The 20721-nt window shown below is 42.6% G+C and overlaps 2 protein-coding genes across 2 annotated transcripts; both read right to left on the bottom strand.

The window, feature by feature from the left end:
- Positions 1–566: 566 nt before the first annotated feature.
- LOC114591110 (vomeronasal type-2 receptor 26-like) lies at positions 567–10115 on the bottom strand. The gene is made up of 6 exons (XM_077923591.1): positions 9907–10115; positions 9026–9317; positions 6774–7565; positions 3573–3803; positions 3217–3343; positions 567–1465 (listed from the first exon to the last, which is right to left on the bottom strand). Exons 1-6 carry the CDS (start codon positions 10113–10115, stop codon positions 567–569), a joined length of 2550 nt encoding a protein of 849 aa, XP_077779717.1.
- Positions 10116–12648: 2533 nt separating this feature from the next.
- Positions 12649–20066, bottom strand: LOC144326779 (vomeronasal type-2 receptor 26-like). The gene is made up of 5 exons (XM_077923590.1): positions 19905–20066; positions 16350–17150; positions 14510–14740; positions 14163–14289; positions 12649–13547 (listed from the first exon to the last, which is right to left on the bottom strand). The coding sequence occupies exons 1-5, from the start codon at positions 20064–20066 to the stop codon at positions 12649–12651; spliced, it is 2220 nt and encodes a 739-aa protein (XP_077779716.1).
- Between the last annotated feature and the right edge of the window lie 655 nt (positions 20067–20721).

Below are 20721 nucleotides of genomic sequence, written 5' to 3'. Positions count from 1 at the left end.
CTCACGTGCCAAAAATATTTCTTTTCCACAAACTATGTGTATCACCGTTCCCATATGACCTTTTATCTATGCCCTTCATGTAGCTAGTTTAATGTCCCTTTTCTTCTAATTTAGCTAAGTTCATTTTGTACTTTAGCAATTCAGTTGACAATGTCTTAAACAGCTTAGGAAATTCAGCTATGAATAATGTGCAGTCTAACTCAAGAAAGAAGAGCCTGGTACAGGAATGATTTCAAGCAGCAATGGGCAACTCCCATTAGTGAAGAATTAGGAATCAGAAACTTTAAGAGGTCTACTGCAAATTATCTATCTGCCCATCACAAGTGAACAAAGGGAACTTTGATGAGGATACATGCACACACACATATTTGTGGAGTTTACTGGAGCCTTCTGGAAAACACTACCAACAAAAAGCTGTGGTTCCACTCAAGATTCAGGTGGGGACTTCCAACTCTACAATTCTATGATATCCTTCAAGCTAAGAATCAAATATCAAGACGGAGACGTTCAGCTCTATAATTCTATGATTCTATGGTAGCCATACAGCTAAGAATCAAATGTCCTGTTTAGCTTTTTCTTGTCAAATGCTCTTTCATGTTCAGATCTGGCCTCAGTACAATAATGTAGCATTTGGGAATGAAGATGCAGCCCAGAAGCCCAGCACTAGAAGCCAAGATAGAGAAGATCTGCACGGCTACCATGTATTTCCCCTTGGTGCTCAGGTAGGTGGGCACAAAGGAGACCCAAACGCTGCAGAAGACCAGCATGCTGAAGGTGATCAGCTTGGCTTCATTGAAATTTCCAGGTAGCTTCCTGGCTAGGAAAGCCACCGTGAAGCAGATGGCAGCCAAGAAGCCCATGTAGCTGAGGGAGCCATAAAACATGAACACAGACCCTTCATTGCATTGCAGGATTATTTCTCCAAGCTGGGAATGCATGTCAGAATCTGGGAATGGAGGAGAGGCCCCCAGCCAGATGGTGCAGATGAGAACTTGGACACTGGAACAGGAAATGACAATGGAGTTGGCCAGACTCTTCCCTAGCCATCTCCTCATCGCGTTTCCTGGCTTTGTGGCCAGGAAGGCCAGCACCACAGTGATGGTTTTTGCCAACACAGAAGAGACAGCAACTGAGAAGATATTGCTGAATGCTGTTTGACGAAGAAGGCAGGTGGCTTTCCTTGGCCTTCCAATGAAGAGGAAGGAGGACAAAAAGGAAAGCAGAAGAGAGATGAGGAGGATGTAGGAGAGGTCCCTGTTGTTGGTTTTGACTATGGGAGTTTCCTTGTATTTAATGAAGATCCCTACAACAAAGCCTGTGGTTAAGGACAGGAAGAGAGAAAGGGAAGCTAGGAGGCTCCCCAAATATTCCTCATAGGACAGGAAGATGATCGCTTTGGGGACACATTGATCTCGGTCCTCACTTGGATGCTGATCTTCTGGACAACTGGTGCATTCATCAGCATCTGCATAGAGGAAAAGACACTTCAGTATCCTAATATCAGTCACACACCTACAATGGTCCTATGCTGTTTCAATTCTGAGGAAAGGTGGGCATCTGGGAGAAATCAGGAAAGATTGTTTTGTAGGGAAGGAGAGAGGCAGACATTCACAGCCAGAAAAGAATCGATCCATCAATTCATTCCCACTGGCTTCTCTTAGAACATGATGCTTTGATCTTGAATCCTTGAGGTTTCTTATAAGTTAATCTTTACTGATGAATGGGTGGATTTGAAAGATGTTTCACCTGTCTAACTCTAAAACTGTATGGATTCAGTAGTATAAGCCAAAATGAGAACTGAGAAAACAACTATATAGGGGGGCCACTAGGGGGCGCATTAGAAGATGGCCGACAATACCATCTCTCCGACCCACACGGGGTAATTAAGAGGCTGTTATGGGAGTAGGCAGCCTCCCTTGTTGCCCCAAGGAAATGGGGAACACTGCCCTTGCCTGCTGTGCCCATAAATCACCCCCTAATTCGAAAGAAGGGGGTGAGGGCCCTAGGCAGAATGCCCCCATGTGGACCTCAGCTCTCCTGGACACTGTCTCTGATCGCGCACTAGTTGCAGCAATTTGGAATAATTAATTACAAAAGAAGCAAATGCACATATTTCAAGTGAAGAAGGGGAGTGAAGTCTGCTAATTTAAGTGACCTCTGCGAAAGAAGACGACAGGCTGGAGAAACAGGAATATTTTACGATGAAGATACACCAAAGGCGGGGTATGTTGACAACGGGGCTGAATGGGGGGGGGGACCTTTTTTACTTTCCTTCTATGTGATTTACAAGAACCCCTCTTCATTAGTACCGTCGGTTGAACTGACCCAAGCAGGATGATTAAGGTGGAGATAAACTTTAACCAAAAGTATGCTTTATGGAGACCGAGAAGCAATAAGAGCTTTTGGAATGGTGCAGCAATTAATTCGGAGTCGCCATCTTGCCAAAGGATTTATAGCCGGGAGGAAGAATGGACTTGTTTTTAGACTGCATTCCTAGTGAATCTCCTCAGAGGTTTTGAGAAAGGAGGCAGATTGCTGAAGATTAATGACGCTAAGACTGTTTTGATGTATGGAAGTGATGTTACATGGAAAACGTCTGGATATGGCTACTGGATTAAAAAAAAATATCCACGCAGGATTACAAACTGTTCTAACCAGCTTGCGGAGACTATCAGAGGTCACAAAGAGAAAGGAAAAATATATGAAAATAACAACAAGAGATGTGGAAAAATAATAAGAAAGGACTGGATAGTACTGTGAACATCATAAGGTTAGATTTGTGGACATTAAAACAGCAGTAAGAAGCAAGAAGTTGATTGGATCCCTTCGGAACTTGAAATATGGGTACCCCCAACAAAAATTTAAAATTCGGCTGTGTAATTTGGAATTTATGTAATTTGGTTTGATTTGATGTGATTGGTCGGTTAATAAAAAATTATTCTTGAAAAAAAAGAGAAAACAACTATATAAAAACCACAAATCAAAATTCTGTAGAGGAGCTAACATCATTAAATACAGATCAATACATGCTTGAGCACATGGACAAATAAGATTTCCTGGTGTTGGGGGGGGGACACTGAAGGCTGGCAATAGGGGAGCCCCCCTGGAGAGGGTATTTCATTCATGAGGTGCCATTAATAACATCATGTTTGTAGTGACTCAGAAATTAGCCCCATCCTCCTATCAAAGGTCCTTTCCTCTGAGATCCTCCCCTACCTTCCTGAGTGGAGATTGTCCCTTCTGAGCAGGGAGCACAATCATAGCAGCACGGCGGCTTCCCTTCCTGAACCTTTTTGGCAAATCCTGGGAGACAGCTTTCGGTGCATCTTGAATGAGGCGCTGTCTAGACATAAAGAGATTGAGCACCAAGGAGAAAGTGTCAGTAGCATTTTGCCTTTGGATTAAAGGTTATACCTGTTTACTCAAGAGCAAGTCCCATTAATCTCAGTGGGACTTAGCTGCAGGGAAGTGAGCACAAGATTGCAGTCCAAGCATCATATGTATTATTCAAAATGTTGTTAGAGCGTGGCAGATGCCATAGTTAATAAAATGACAGATATAATTTCTCATACCTTCTGAAATAGATTGGGCCACACAATTGCTTCCGGATTAATGGTGAACTTCATATTTGAGGACCCCTGTCTCTCTATTCTCCCAGTCTTCACTCTAGCAAGAGAACTGTTGGGAAACAGCACCAGATTCACAATATCGAAGTCAGCGGCCACTGCCCCATCCTCATCCAAGTACTGTCCATCAGCTGAAGTATTAGTATAGAAGCGGACTTCTTTCAAGAAAGGATGAAGCTGGAATGACAGAGGAAACTCCAGCATTGAGAGAACGTGAACCCAAGAGGGGAGAAATAAAAACAGTTCAAATTGGGGAAAATAAAGACAGTGGTACCTCAGTTTTCGAACAGCTTAGTTCTCGAACTACTTGGAACTGGAACACTTCAAACCTAGAAATGAATGTTCTGGTTTTGGAACTTCTTTTGGAAGCCGAACATGCTCTGTTCACAACATCTGTTTGCGAGCTACTTCGGCAGCGTTGGACGCCATAAACAAAGCTTTACAACCTGTTTTCACCAGATAAGAATCTGATACATTGCTTCTTTCAGAGAAAGACTTTCAGAGACTTATAAGACTTAAGTTTATTTGGTTTTATGTTTTCAAGAGAATCCATTAAGAGTGCATTATTTGTGACTTTCAGAGATTCATAATTTTTCTGTTTATGTGATTTCATATATTTCGTATTATATTTTTTAAAAAATAATATTTATTAAAGTTTCAAAAAAGAAATACAAAAAACAAAAAACAAGCAAAAATAATAATAATAATTCATTCATTACATTCCAGATTTTCAATAACTTCTTTCCAGAACTTCCCCTCACCTCCCCTTCTTGTATTCCATGTCCAAGATATTTATCCAACAAGTTCTTAACCCTAAATTTTTAACCTTAATTTGTTATTATATTTAATTCAATTTATAGATCAACTTTTAACTCATAAACATCAATCATTTATACTTAAAAATTTTCCTAAGGTCGACCCAATTTCCCTTCCACGAATTCCCCATCTTTGTACTAATAACAACAAAAAATTAAGAAGAAAGATATGGGGGAAAAAAGATTCAGACACCCTTTGGATTTCCAAACCCCACCCTCCCTTCCCCGGTTTCGATCCCCAAGCCAAAATCCATTAATCCATCTACTATCAGCCTGGCAACCTCACGTCCGAGGCTCTCAAATCTCCCTCAGTCCCTCTCTGCCGGTTTCTTTGGAAGTCCTTTGTATTTAACACCAGCTCTCGGAGGGACACTGTCCCTATAATGTCCATGTTCCTTCCAGCCAGACCTCCCTGTTTAGGGTTGGAGCTAAAATCTTGTTCTTTAATCGTTTTAAGTCCAAATAGTCCAAAGGCTCCAACTTCCACCTTGTTCAAATTTATGGTCCATAGATCTTCAGATCCCCACAAAAGGAGATCTTTCCATTCCTCCTTTTTAAGTTCTTTTAAGTCCTTTTAAGAAGAGGAAAACCAAATTTTCCTCTTCCAATCTTTATTTTCATCCATGTTGACAGGCCTCCGGCTCTCCTTTACCTTCTGCTGTTCTGCAGCCCCTCCTTCCTGTTCCTCTTGTTCATTTTCTTGTTCAGCTGCCTGGGTTTTGTAGCTCAAATCCTGTTCCAACTCTGTGGATACAATTGCTATTGACTTCGAAGTTACATCACTTGTAGACAAAACATGACCTTGTTCATACAACTTTTGCAACTTTCTCATGAGAAAAGCAACCTCGTCCAGGTCAGCTAGTATTTTCCGACCTATTTCCATTCTTGCAATGTCCCTGAACCCCCTCTAGGGGGATTCTGATTGTTCAATATTCCTTTCACTTTCCAGCCCAAAAGTCAAGTTAGTTTGTTTCAATCCTTCTTATTTTCAGCAACTTGTAACTATATTGTGTCTATTTTAACCAGCAAAAATATCAGAAATAAAGTTCTCTATTTTTCCGACTTTGACAGCTAATCTGACAGCTGTCAAAATCTTCTGTATCTCCTCAGCAGGCTCCTCTCACGGATCACTCCCGGTCCCGGGGGGAGTGGCAATTTCACTCAAAAAGTCAGCTCATCCTCCAGCACAATTACTTATATTCTCAATCCGTGCAATTAATGATTTTTCTCCAATAAAGAAAGGCTCTTCACTCGACCTTAGTTGTCAAATCCTTGCTTTAAATTGTTTACAATTAGGGGGAGACGGACTTCCTCTTTGCACCTCCCCCGCTCGTACCGAATCCAAAAAAGATTTTTAGTCCAATTTCCCAATTACTCATGGGTTCTTGTTTCTAGTTAGTCCAATTTTTTAGAAGAAGAAGTCAGCACTCTCCATCGAATGGCATGCGGCTTCGCTCGGCAGGGGAAGCAGAAGACTCACAGCACCGCGCCACTCCCTGTCGCCCGCTCCGTAGCCTTTAAAAAGGCTCCTTCGTGGGTCGGGGGCGCTAACGGTGCCCGCCGAGTCACCAGGTCTACGGGCTTTGGCGCCCGTGGTTTTTGAGGGTCCCCGCGTCGCCGGCGCGACAGGACCCGACCCCTGCCAAGCAGATTCCCTCCGGAGCTCGGAGGGAATCCGCCATTCGGTGATGGCGCCAACCCGGAAGTGATATATTTCGTATTATATAAATAGTGCATATTGATATCGTATCATTGTATTTGGTCATTGTGTTGCCTTGGATATTACTGACTACTGTTTGAAACACAGGGGTTAAATTGTTTGGTGCCTTCATGGGGTTTCAGGGTATCTGATGCAGTGGTGGGGGCTCCTTTAAACTTCTCCCTTGAGGGTTGTGCAGCCCTGAACTCCTCAACGGAAAGTGTGATGGAGCTTGCACCTCCCCAGCTGAGCAGCCCCAATCCAGTTCCTGTTCCCCTGCAAGCAGCAACGCTGCTGCCCGATCCTGAGGCGGGGACCTCTCAGAAGTGGAGCAGGCTAGGGGGTGGGGGGGCGACATCCCTTACCTGCTTGCTTGCCGCCCTGGCCCAGCCTTCCCTCACTCAGCGCTGGGGCCCCAGGGCTGCATTCAAAAAAAAAAAAAAACAGCACAGAAACTTTCCAGAAAACCACAAGGCCAAGAATCTTGAAACTCATGAAAAAGCAGCAACACAACAAATTGAAAAAAGCAAACCGACTGCGAGTGAATCAAAATCACAGGAAAACATAAAACAACACGGAATCTGGCTGACAGTAAGAAATCTTACAATCCTTTCCAAAATGGAACGGACATACCTGCCATGACCATAGACTTTGACGTTCCAACCTGCCTCCTCCTCCCACAATCGAAATCCGCTTTGATCTGGATGAATATGCTGCATTTAAGGCCTGAGCCACAACTTGGATATTCAAGTAATTGATGTAGCTGTCTTGCGACTGAATTCTTTCCACCTCTTCCTGGGGCAACAACTTCAGATTCTTCTTCTCCCTGCATTTTGTTAAACCCCTCAGGGACAAGGCATGCTTTGAATATGAACAATCATATACATTTATCATGCAGCTTGGACTAGTTGGGGACATTGGCTCATAGTAGTCCTTTTTTGTCCTTTTTCTAGTCTTCATTACAAAGGACAAAGAGCCATGCACATACGAGAAGCAGTCAGTATCACATAATGAGATTTTGTTCTGAAGACCTGTGATTATCCAGACTTTCCCTCCATTCTGTAACCTTTGAAGTAAGGATTCCACCTCTATGATTATAAAAAGTCCATACTGAGAGTCTGCAGTGTAAACAAATACATTGACTTCTCTCCACATGGCAGGTAGTTCATGGGGTATCCATAGCCAAGTCTTATGTACAACTCTTTCTGTGAAGGCAATACAAATTTCCTTTTTGATCATCAGAGGCGTCAAGGTACTCAGGGACCTTTCTCCGTTGTCATTGTCTGGAGCAAAGAGGCCGACCCACGTCCACCGGAAATACAGGAGGAGTTGGACCACCCCATGGTACTGAGTTTCTTGCTTTGGGGTCATCCAGTAGACAAAAGGGAACTGGGCTTTATCATTAAGAACAAAGCCATAACTGAGCTGGTGAGGAAAGAAAAAGAGACTGGTGGTTTGTTTTTTTAAGACTAAGATTGGATACTTCTATGTGAAAGGTGATGGTAAATTTAATTAGGGTGAATCTGACAGATTAGGTTTTTTTTTTTAAAAAAAGAATGTTTAATATCAATATTGAAGCAGTTTTTAATACTGCTTAACTGCAGTAGTCTCTAAAGAGTTTAGAAAGAGGCAATACAAAAAAATCAAGAAGGTAAAACTTTCAAATCAGACTTCAATAAAATGCCTGCTGAAATAATAAAACAAAATAAACCTCTTCAGTAGGCCCCAGAAAGTCAATAGCGAAGTGGTTTGCCAATCCTCAGCTGGAAAGGAGTTTGATAACATTGGGTCCATAACACTGAACACATGGCTCCTGTTGGATACAAACTCTGCATCTGAGCCATTGGGAACCACTAACAGTGATTGGGCCACTAGAGCACACTTTATAGCAGTGGAGTTACATGCTGGCAATAATGGAGTGCATTGCAGTAATGGAGCCTTGAGTCACCAATGCATGGATCCACGCTGCATCAAACACAGGAGAGGACCCTCTCAATGCATGTCCACGCTGCATCAAACACAGGAGAGGACCCTCAGTCAACCAGCTACAAATCCCCCTAACAGTTACCTCATCCAGCCCAAACTTCTCTGCAAGTATATTATGGGGGATGTTTTAAAAAGTCTTACTGAAATCAAGATACACTATGTCCACAGAATTCCCCTGATCCACCAAGCTTGTAACTCTATCAAAAATATGCTTTACCTACAGGACGTAACTTGAAAACAACCAGAATCATATTCGCTTAGTTGCATAAATCTTATACTGGTCCCAATATATGGGATAATAACATGGATTACAAATATATTGCATTCTGGGCTAAAAAGAGAGCTCCATCTCTTCTCCACTGAAGCCCTTATTCAGCCTCAGGCAGTTTGCTAGAGACAGAGAGAAAACACATCCATTCTCCTCAGCAGCTAAGGACAAAGAGCACCCTACCCAATAGGGATGCCTGCCAGGTTAGCATATACATAGATGAGCTAAACACCTTGTGATACAAGCAATGAAAGTTTCCAGCCATGCTTCGCAGTATACAATACAGACACATTATTCATTTCCCATTTCAATGAACATTAAACAATTGTATTTACTATGCGACACATAGTAAATTAACCTGGAGGTAGGCTGTATGAACTCTCTATTGATTTGTAATGTTTTGTTGGTCTCTGGACCGTAATAAAGATTGTTGTTGTTGTATTTACTATGCAAAAGGTTCCAGGCTCAATTTATTTCTATATGGCTCTTCACTTCATAAAAGACAATGTTACAAAGCAGTGTACAATGTAAGGTAAGCAATACAATCAGTTACATTATCCTAAGTTTTTCCCTACAGTCTGACTAGGTGGCATATGTTGCCTGGTGTGTTGGACCTGAACCCAGTTCTTACCTGTGGGATCTTGTAGATGCCCAACATGCTTGCAATGTGTGTGGAGATGTCGGATTCACCCGCTTCAAGAACAGCCAACAGCTTTTTCTGTCTTCCACACCTGTAGTTTGGAATACTGATTTCCCCACCAGAAAACAGGTCTATCAGGGCATCGGAAGTCATTCTTCCATGAAAACAGGTATCATACAAGCTGAAGCCAAGGGTGATGTTTGGTAAGAGTTTGGGATTATCATTGATATCCTGAACAGCAAGGGCAAATGAAAGAACGTGCGAGCTCCTCACAACCTCCCATCTGCAAAAATAGTGTGTCACACAGTTACCCTCAATCCAGTTAGAAAAGACTGTTTATGTATGCAACAACAGCTGCAAGGGTGCTACAAGCCCAAAGAGGGAAGGAAGAAATAATCCCGTTTAGGGAAGAATGGCAAGCCAAGCTTCTGGACTACACCAAAATGGCAAAACTAATCGGGAGACTCAGGAACCAAGACAAGGACTTTAAAAAAGAATGGGGAAATTTTATAATTTACTTAGAAGACCGTTGCAAGCAAATCAAAACTTTAGCTGGACTCTAAGAATCACTTGTAAAGTGATGAAGATTATGGATAATTTGGAAAATGAAAATTGTGGGGAACGTATGCATATGTAAATTTAAATTCTGTTACAAGGACCCATGTAGGGGATGGGGGGGGGAGTCATGAGATTAAGAGAATCTCATGAAACGATTATATAAATTGTTCAACTGTAGATTTCTAATGATAAAACCAAATCAAAAATTTCACACAAAAATAGACTACCGGAAAACAGGGTTCACACAGGTACATCAAGGGAACTGGAGGGCAGTTGGAAGCAGAAATATGCCCCATCAATACATCAATACTTACATCTCAATTCTCTTGAAGGGGTTTCTTGAAAAGGTGAAGGAATATGGATTTTCAAAAAATCTTGGAGATATGATTCCACCAATGAGGTGATCCGCTGGCTGGCAAAAATTCACAGGAGAATTTATATCACCAATCACACTCGGTGGACACGTTACCCTCTGCTGCATCCCATAGTTTGCGAGAGACATCACCAGAAACAGTGTTATCATTCTGGGTCTCTTGGCTACACTTGCCTTGTGACTATTCCTCTCCCCACTACCCACTGTTCATAAGAAACCCCACATTCTTGCAAATCAGAAGCTGCAGTGACTTGACAAATAAAGGGAAGTCTCTGGCTGTGGCCTCAGGGTCAAAGGGGGATTGAGGGGAAGGGCCAAAAATTCAGTGGACAAGCATCTTTTTTTGCACTCAGAAGGTGTGAAATGCAATCCTGACTCCCCTCTTCAGGTATGGCTGAGGATGTCCCCTTCCTGGAAAGCTGCTGCCAGTCACAAGATGGTACAGATCTCAAAGTACAGCTTCCTATATCCTAGTTAAGCTTTGCACAAACTTAGCTTCCCCCCTCACCTGCCCTATATCTTAGCCCTAAGGACTCTGTGGCACATGAGATATTTTATACATCAAACCCTTCAGGCACAGTGGAAGAAATAATCCTCCAGGTGCCCTTAATTGTGATGTTTATGTTATTGTTCCCAAATGCAATATTTGAGGGTGGGGTGTGAGGATCCCTTGGACTCTGTATATAATAAGAATAAATTGCTGTGGTTCAGATAATTTTAAAGGGAAGAGAGGATTCCTCTGGAACTTCAGAAGAGCAGGTGCAGAGCAAGAGAAAAACATGTTTACTGAAAAGACTGACATGGGTCAAGGAGGGAGAAAGATGAATTTGAATTATCTTTATTGGCATCTTAAGAGCCCTGGAGCCGATCAGGCCAAAGGCCCATCAAGTCCAGCATCCTATAATCACAATGGCCAACAAGTTGCCCCAAAGGAAAGCCCACAAGCAGGAGATGTGGAGCAGAACTTTCCCTACATGTGATTTCCAAAACCCATCGCACAGGGCCCTCCTACCTTCAGCAGAGGGGGGAATAACATATCCTTAAAGGCAATAGCCTTGGGTAGCCTTTCCCCCCTCCATAGATTTGTCTAAACATGTTACTACACAATTGTAAATAGACCTACTCAGTGGATTACTAAATACCTCAATAAAGACCTAGATAGAGTGCATTCCAGCTACCCAATCTTGTATTTAAGGTTGTTCCCTTCCAATTGTGATGTGCCTGGTATAATGACAATTTGAGTAAGCCCAATGATTGCCATGGAAGCCATGGACTCTCAACTGGGCTCAGTGGCAAACTCTGAATGACTATGTTCCTACAAAACCATGCCAGAGACCACCTCTGCCAGCTCAATCAGGGTTGTTGCCCCTTTGTGAACCATGGACTTGTGGGGTTGGAAGGGACCCCAATGCCTCTCCTACACCTTATCATCCAGGTTCATTGGCTGCGACTGACGGGAGTTGGAGAGTCCTGAAACATCTCAAGGGCCATAGGTTCCTGTGCATAGTTTCACACACTTCTATTTATGCCCACCCCCAGTTGCTTCTTTCCTTGGGAGAGGAGAGATAGGTCACACCCACACCAGCCAATTTAAGCACACGGGCTTCCCCCAAAGGATCCTGGGAGCTGCGTGACAAAGGGCTGTAGCTCAGCCGCAGAACACCAGCTTTGCATGCAGAAGGTCCCAGGCTTGATCCCCAATGTCATTTCCGGGAGCTGCACTGGAAACTTTAGAGAGCCAATGCCTTCTCGACAACACTAAGCCTCCATGAACTCAATATGAGGCAGCTGACTACATTCCTGGTTTACCCCTCAGAGCTACAGTCCCTGGACCCTTAAACTACAGCTCCCAGGATTCTTCGGGGGAATACATAGGCTTTTAATGTATGGTGTTGGTGGAGCCATTTTATATTTTTCCCTTGCCCATGGGATGCACCCATGCTGGGGTTTGGGAATTGCAAACACTTGTCTGAGCTGCGCTCTGGACCCACAGTTTAGGATTCCACTTTTGGAATAAACACAGCACTTCTGGAACCAGAAAATTTTGATCGTGCTTCAAAAGTGAGGGCTTGAAACCTAATCAAAGCAGTAGGATGGTGTTCTAATTGAGAAAAGGGCTTGATCCCGCAAACTGTAGAGGTGTGTTGCAATCCCCTTTGATTATGATGGAGCACAATTGCCACCACCGCCACCTTGGTGGTGACAAAAATTTGAATGCATCCTTAGTCAAAGGGGATTGTGAAACACCTCTCCAATTCCCCAGCAGTTTTATATTGGCAAATGAGGTCCATACTGTTTTGAGACCTTTGCCTCACCATATACATGGTTAGCTGCAAATTGCAGTAAGAGGAAACTGCTTGAATATGCTGTGGGGGGAGGTTTATTGGGGTGTTGTTTTATTTTGATTATATATTTTGTGATTTTATACTTTGATTTTATTCTGTGAACCACCCCAAGACCTCCTAAATTCAATAAATAATAAGAATAATATGTACGCATGCACGCACGTGCACGTATTTGTGGGGTTTACTGGAACCCTCTGAAAAATGCTATCAGGGATCCAGATATATATTTTTTAATCCCAACAACTAGCTGTGGTTCCAATCAAGATTCTGATGAGACGTTCAGCTCTATAATTCTATGATTCTATGGTAGCTATACAGCTAAGAATCAAATGTCATGCTTAGCTTTTTCTTGTCAGATGCTCTCTCATGTTCAGATCTGGCCTCAGTACAATAATGTAGCATTTGGGAATGAAGATGCAGCCCAGGAGTCCAGCACTGGAGGCCAAGATAGAGAAGATCTGCACAGCTACCATGTATTTCCCCTTTGTGCTCAGGTAGGTGGGCACAAAGGAGACCCAAACGCTGCAGAAGACCAGCATGCTGAAGGTGATCAGCTTGGCTTCATTGAAATTTCCAGGTAGCTTCCTGGCTAGGAAAGCCACCGTGAAGCAGATGGCAGCCAAGAAGCCCATGTAGCTGAGGGAGCCATAAAACATGAACACAGACCCTTCATTGCATTGCAGGATGATCTCTCCAAGCTGGGAATGCATGTCAGAATCTGGGAATGGAGGAGAGGCCCCCAGCCAGATGGTGCAGATGAGAACTTGGACACTGGAACAGGAAATGACAATGGAGTTGGCCAGACTCTTCCCCAGCCATCTCCTTACCCTGTTCCCTGGCTTTGTGGCCAGGAAGGCCAGCACCACAGTGATGGTTTTTGCCAACACAGAAGAGACAGCAACTGAAAAGATGATGCTGAAGGCCATTTGTCGGAGAAGGCAGGTCCCTTTCCTTGGCCTTCCAATGAAGAGGAAGGAGGACAAAAAGGAAAGCAGAAGAGAGATGAGGAGGATGTAGGAGAGGTCCCTGTTGTTGGCTTTGACTATGGGAGTTTCTTTGTATTTAATGAAGATTCCTAACACAAAGCCTGTGGTTAAGGACAGGAAGAGAGAAAGGGAAGCTAGGAGGCTCCCCAAATATTCCTCATAGGACAGGAAGACAATCGCTTTGGGGACACATCGATCTCGGTCCTCACTTGGATGCTGATCTTCTGGACAACTGGTGCATTCATCAGCATCTGCATAGAGGAAAAGATACTTCAGTATCCTAATATCAGTCACACACCTACAATGGTCTTATGCTGTTTCAATTCTGAGGAAAGGTGGGCATATGGGAGAAATCAGGAAAGATTGTTTTGTAGGGAAGGAGAGAGGCAAACATTCACAGCCAGAAAAGAATCAATCCATCAGCTCATTCCCACTGGCTTCTCTTAAAACATGATGCTTTGATCTTATTAAGCAGTGCTCATCTTGAATCCTTGAGGTTTCTTATGAGTTAATCATTAACGATGAATGGGTGGATTTGAAAGATGTTTCACCTGTCCTACTGTAAAACTGTACGGATTATGTAGTAGAAGTCAAAATGAGAAAACAACTATATAAATACCACAAATTAAAATTCTGTAGAAGAGCTACCACCATTAAATTCAGATTAATTCTACATGCTTGAGCACATGGACAAATAAGATTTCCTGGTGTTGGGGGGGGGGGACACTGAAGGCTGGCAATAGGGGAGCCCCCCTGGAGAGGGTATTTCATTCATGAGGTGCCATTAATAACATCATGTTTGTAGTGACTCAGAAATTAGCCCCATCCTCCTATCAAAGGTCCTTTCCTCTGAGATCCTCCCCTACCTTCCTGAGTGGAGATTGTCCCTTCTGAGCAGGGAGCACAATCATAGCAGCACGGCGGCTTCCCTTCCTGAACCTTTTTGGCAAATCCTGGGAGACAGCTTTCTGTGCATCTTGAACGAGGCACTATCTAGACATAAAGAGATTGAGCACCAGGGAGAAAGTGTCAGTAGCATTTGTGCCTTTGGCTGAGATTTTACTCAAGAGCAGGTCTCAGTAATCTCAGCGGGACTTAGCTGCAGGGAAGTGAGCACAAGATTGCAGTCCAAGCATCATATGTACTATTCAAAATGTTGTTAGAGCATAGCACATGTCATAGTGAATCAAATAACAAATATAATATCCCCTACCTTCTTAAATAGATTGGGCCACACAATTGCTTCCAGGTTAATGGTGAACTTCATATTTGAGGACCCCTTTCTCTCTATTCTCCCAATCTTCACTCTAGCAAGAGAACTGTTGGGAAACAGCACCAGATTCACGATATCAAAGTCAGCGGCCACTGCCCCATCCTCATCCAAGTACTGTCCATCAGCTGAAGTATTAGTATAGAAGCGGACTTCTTTCAAGAAAGGATGAAGCTGGAATGACAGAGGAAACTCCAGCATTGAGAGAACGTGAACCCATGTTGGTTAAGTCGCCACTAATTTTTTGCATCCTTATCTTCTTTCAATGAGGAGCATCTATGCAAATAAATCTGTCGTCCAGCCACTTCCCTTGCGCCAAAACTCTGTGGAAAACGACCTAGGCAGAAATGCAGAGTCGCAGCGGTTGCCTTCCGTGTGAGGAGAAGGAGTAAAAAGTCCAGAGACAGTTTCTTCTATCTCTAAAAGGGTTTATTTTCAAGCAGTAAATCACCATAGGAACATGGAGACATCCTCTCTGTGCCGAAGCACGCTCAGACTCAAACTGAAAGTAATTCACAGACAAAGACTGTGGCGACATTTTCTGCCTAGGTCATTTTCCACAGAGTTTTGGCCCAGGGGAAGCAGCTGGACGGCAGATTTACTCCACAGCATCTCTCATCTGAACTCATAGCGACTATGATAGATTATTTGGCCCCCTCATTCCGCTTCTGTATTTTAGGGATGACCAAAGTCAGCATCATTACATTTGGAAAGGTTGATTAAGATTTTGGGCGAAATATGGATAGAATGATCAAGATGGCTTGATTGAGGGCAAAACACTAAGTTCTAATAAGGATAAAGTCATCTTTCTATTGCAGGATCCTCTTTTCCCTATAATAACCACATAAAGGAAACTGTATAATGGAGACTTTCCAGTGGAATTGGTTACCCTGAAAGTCAAAGATTGTAAGGAAGGTTAAAAATTCCCTCCATTTGTTGTGAGGTTGCAAAAGCTTGTAAATGTATTGCTGTCTAATGATAGACGAAAATGTTATTGTCTAGTCCTAGTATGCTTATTAATTTTTGTAAAAAAAAAAAAGTCGACCTCGATATTCATATCAAATCTAGATTCTACATGTTTAGACCTTTCAAAACTGCACTGATTGGGGGAACTCCAGGGTAGGAGACTGCTAAAAGGTAGATAACTCCTGTATTAGAGCATTCTCCAACTAGCTCTACATCTCTCTCTCTCTCTCTCTCTCTCTCTCTCTCTCTCTCTCTCTTGTGTTGCCTTTGAACTTAGTCTGTAAGTTGCTGCTAAAAAATTATTGGCTGGTATGTCCATTTCTGATGTGCCCCTCCCCTGACTCTGGAAGGATTCCCTTCTCTGGGAGCCGGGTTGGTAGAAAACAGTGCAATTGGATTATTCTTTCGTTCATTCCTATTTTCTGTTCATTGCATTCTAATGGAAACCACAGTGGGATCCCACTTAAGTGATGAAGGGTGGCTTATACATTTGTAGAAAGCAATCAATACAAGGCATTGCTGCAATGTTTGACTCTGAATGCAGAATGATGGGGGAAGAGGCCCAGTTGGTAGAGCATTTGCCTTCACCCAGAAGATCCCAGATGCAATCCCCAATTCATCTCTAAGCAGAGCTGGGAAAGTTTCCCTTCCAAAAACTGTGGAGAAGCGCTGCTAATCAGTCAAGGTAGACAATACTAAGCTAGGCAGACCAATGGTCTGGCTCAGTGCAAGGCAGCTAGCTACCTGTGATCCTAGCATGATGATTCCAGACATCATGGGACAATGAACTGCAGTTTGCAAAAGGGAACGGACATACCTGCCATGACCATAGACTTTGACGTTCCAACCTGCCTCCTCCTCTTCCTCCTCCCACAATCGAAATCCGCTTTGATCTGGATGAATATGCTGCATTTAAGGCCTGAGCCACAACTTGGATATTCAAGTAATTGATGTAGCTGTCTTGCGACTGGATTCTTTCCATTTCTTCTTGGGGCAGCAACTGCAGATCCTCCTTCTCCCTGCATTTTGTTAAGCCCCTCAGAGACAAGGCATGCTTTGAATATGAACAATCATATACATTTGCCATGCAGCTTGAACTAGTTGGGGACATTGGCTCATAGTAGTCCTTTTTCGTCCTTTTTTTAGTCTTCATTACAAAGGACAAAGAGCCATGCACATACGGGAAGCAGTCAGTATCACATAAGGAGAATTTGTTCTGAAGGCCTGTGGTTATCCAGACTTTCCCCCCGCTTTGTACCCTTTGAAATAAGGATTCCACCTCTATGATTATATAAAGTCCATATTGAGAGTCTGCAGTGTAAACAAATACATTGACTTCTCTCCACATGGCAGGTAGTTCATGGGGTATCCAGAGCCAAGTCTTATGTTCTACTCTTTCTGTGAAGGCAATACAAATTTCCTTTTTGATCATCAGAGGCATCAAGGTACTCAGGGACCTCTCTCCATTGTCATTGTCTGGAGCAAAGAGGCCGACCCACGTCCATCTGAAATGCAGGAGGAGTTGGACCACCCCGTGGTACTGAGTGTCTTGCTTTGGGGTCATCCAGTAGACAAAAGGGAACTGGGCTTCATCATTAAGAACAAAGCCATAACTGAGCTGGTGAGGAAAGAAAAAGAGACTGGTGGTTTGTTTTTTTAAGACTAAGAGTGGATACTTCTATGTGAAAGGTGATGGTCAATTTAATTAGGGCAAACCTCACAAATGGGGTTTTTTTTAATAAAAAAAGCAGTTTTTCTACTGCTTAACCGCAATAGTCTCTAAGCAGTTTCAAAAGATGCAATCCAAAAAAATCAAGAAGGTAAAATTTTCAAATCAAACTTCAATTAAATTGCCTGAAAAAATAAAATAAAATCCCTCAGTAGGCCCCAGAAAGTCAGTAGCGAAGTGGCCTGCCAATCCTCAACTGGAAAGGAGTTTGATAATATTGGATCCAAAATGCTAATGTTTGATAGCATTGGGTCCATAAAGCCAAATTATATAAAGAGTTATGTGTAAGGTGATTTAGGTGTATGAATGGCAGGTTGTATATATACCTATATGCATCTACAAGAAACCTTGTAGCAATGAATATTGGATTTATGACCAAGATAAGAGGGGCCAAAAGGAAATTAATAATACAATATGAAGTTAGTTAGTTTAAATGTAAAAGGGTTGACAGACTCCAAAAAACAGCAAGTAATGTTCCAATACTTAAAATCTTTAAATACTGATATCGCTTATTTACAAGAGACACATTTGTTGGAACAAGACAAAAAAGTGTTAATGAAGGATTGAGTAGGACTGGTATATACTACAAATTATGCTTCCAATGCAAGAGGCCTCATTATCTTGATACGAAAAGGATTGAGGGTGGATACACAACAAGTTATTAGTGATGAAAATGGACGCTATTTAATTTTGGGTATGAAAATTGCTGAAAAGACTGAACAATTCTTTGATATAAATACTGAGACTTTGACCGCTAGGATATATGAATGGGAAGCGTATAAAGCTTTTATTAGAGGTTGAATTATAGCATACTTATCACATTAAAAAACAACAAACCTTTAAAATAGTAAGGAAAAATATACTGTCCCAATAAGTTGAATTCATGCTTATGTGTACAGGACAAAAGTATTGGGAGGCAGGTGGAAAGGCAGGTAAGATTCTTGTGAAGCGACTTATGCAAAAGAAAGAAAACTCAATAATCTCACAAATTAGAGGTGAATTGCATGAAGTGCATACATCTCCAACAGTGATTAACAACCACTTCCTGAAAGTCTATTCAGACCTGTATAGTGAACCAGAAGAGGTACCAAAAGAGTTTACGGGGAGGGCGGGGTTCAAAAAAATAAAACTACCAGGGCTAGAATACACAAAAAAACCATTCTTGATGTCTCCAATATCAGAAGCCGAGATGAGAAAAAAATCACAAATGTGGCAGATGGTAAAGCACCAGGGCTTTAACAACTTTGTAAAATATACAGTTCTGGTTTTTTTCCCCTCTCCCCTTTATTTTCCCTTCTACGCGGGTTCTGTTTTCCTTCTTCTTTTTCTCTCTTTTATTTCCATGTCTCACCATGTTCGGTGCAGATATAATTATGCACTTTTTGAATTTTCAATAAAGATGGTTTTTTAAAAAAAAAATGGGTCCCAAATGCTGAACACATGGCTTCTGTTGGATACGATACGATAATCTTTATTGTCATTGTCCCATACAAAACAATGAAATTGAAAAAATCTACATCAGACATTCAAAAACCAACAAGCCTGCTATCCCAGCCTGGTTAACCCCCTAGAAACTCTGATACCCCATAATTAAATACAATATACTCCCACAGAGACTACCTTACATTGTGTTTAAAACCAAAATCGCATTTGGATAGAAACTGTTTCTCAGGCGGCTTGTCCTAGTCTTGATAACCCTGTACCTTCTTCCAGAAGGCAGAAGCTGAAAGAGATCATTTCCGGGGTGCGCACTATCCTGCGCTATCACTGCAGCTTTCTTATGGCACCTGGAAGCGTAGATTTGATCCAAGGTGGAAAGAATGCACCCAATTATTCTTTACAACCCTGGACAGCATTGTTTTTCCCCTGACCATGCAGCTCCCAAACCACACAGAGAGACTGCATCTGAGCCATTGGGAACCACTAACAGTGACTCCCCCAAAGAGCTCAGTGATTGGGTCGCTAGAGCACACTTTAGAGCTACATGCTGGCAACAGAGTGCATTGCAGTAATCGAGGTCACCAATGCATGAATTACCATGTCCACACTGTATCAAACACAGAAGAGGACCCTCAGTCAACCAGCTACAAATCCCCCTAACAGTTATCTCATCCAGCCCTAACTTCTCTGCAAGTTTCCAACCATGCTTCACAGTATACAATAAAGTGGTACCTCGGGTTAAGAACTTAATTCGTTCCAGAGGTCTGTTCTTAACCTGAAACGGTTCTTAACCTGAGGCGTGCTTTAGCTAATGGGGCTTAATGCTGCCGCTGCGCCACTGGATTACAATTTCCGTTCTTCTCCTGGGGCAAAGTTCTTAACCTGGAGCAAACATTTCTTGGTGAGCGGAGTTTGTAACCCGAAGCTTCTGTAACCTGAAGCGTCTGTAACCCGAGGTACCACTGTTCAGAAACATTGTGCATTTCCCATTTCAGTGCACATTAAACAACTGTACTTGCCATGCAAAAGGTTCCAGGCTCAATTTATTTCTCTATGGCTCTTCACTTCATAAAAGACAATGTTTCAAAGCAGTGTACAATGTAAGGTAAGCAATACAATCAGTTACATTATCCTAAGTTTTCCCTACAGTCTGACTAGGTGGCACATGTTGCCTGGTGTGTTGGACCTGAACCCAGTTCTTACCTGTGGGATCTTGTAGATGCCCAACATGCTAGCAATGTGTGTGGAGATGTCGGATTCACCCGCTTCAAGAACAGCCAACAGCTTTTTCTGTCTTCCACACCTGTAGTTTGGAATATTGATTTTCCCACCAGCAAGCAGGTCTATCAGGGCATCAGAAGTCATTCTTCCCTGAAAAGAGGTATCATACAAGCTGAAGCCAAGGGTGATGTTTGGTAAGAGCCTGGGATTATTACTGATATCCTGAACAGCAAGGGAGAATGGAAGAACGTGTGAGCTCCTCACCATCTCCCATCTGCAAAAATAGCGTGTCAAACAGTTACCCTCAATTCAGTGAAAATAAAAGTCACATTCTTTTTTGTGTTAATCAAAGCAAATAAGAAATGAGGCGAGGTGGCAGGGGAAAGTAAGGCGGAGGTGTACCAGTATTAGTGTCAACAGTATCTTTGCAAGGAGGAGAAGGGAGGCAAAACGAGAACACAACTCTTCCTTGGCTGCTGCCCCACTAGGTCCAGTGGTTACCACCCATCACTGTATAAAACAACCTCCCAGGCAATGTCTCACAAAACGGGTTTCCAAAGTAATGATTTGCATATTTCTAATGGGGGCATGGGGAGAGCAGCCCCACAGAGCAGCCAAGAAGTCTTAGTTATGTTGGCTGTGCTGGATGCCAGAGAAAAAGTTCCTGGAGCCCAATTGAGCCCACAAGCTGCTTTGCACGTGACGAAGCACAGGAGTCATTTACAATTTGCAGCTTGATAGATTTTGTTGTGCATGGGTTAAATAATTGTCTAGTTCCAACGTTGCTTACTGCAGAAGA

This window comes from Podarcis muralis, chromosome 2, assembly GCF_964188315.1.
Source record: "Podarcis muralis chromosome 2, rPodMur119.hap1.1, whole genome shotgun sequence".
In the NCBI taxonomy this organism is placed as follows: Eukaryota; Metazoa; Chordata; class Lepidosauria; order Squamata; family Lacertidae; genus Podarcis; species Podarcis muralis.
The sequence above is the reverse complement of the archived record's forward strand: the minus strand, read 5'-3'. Positions and strand labels throughout refer to the sequence as shown.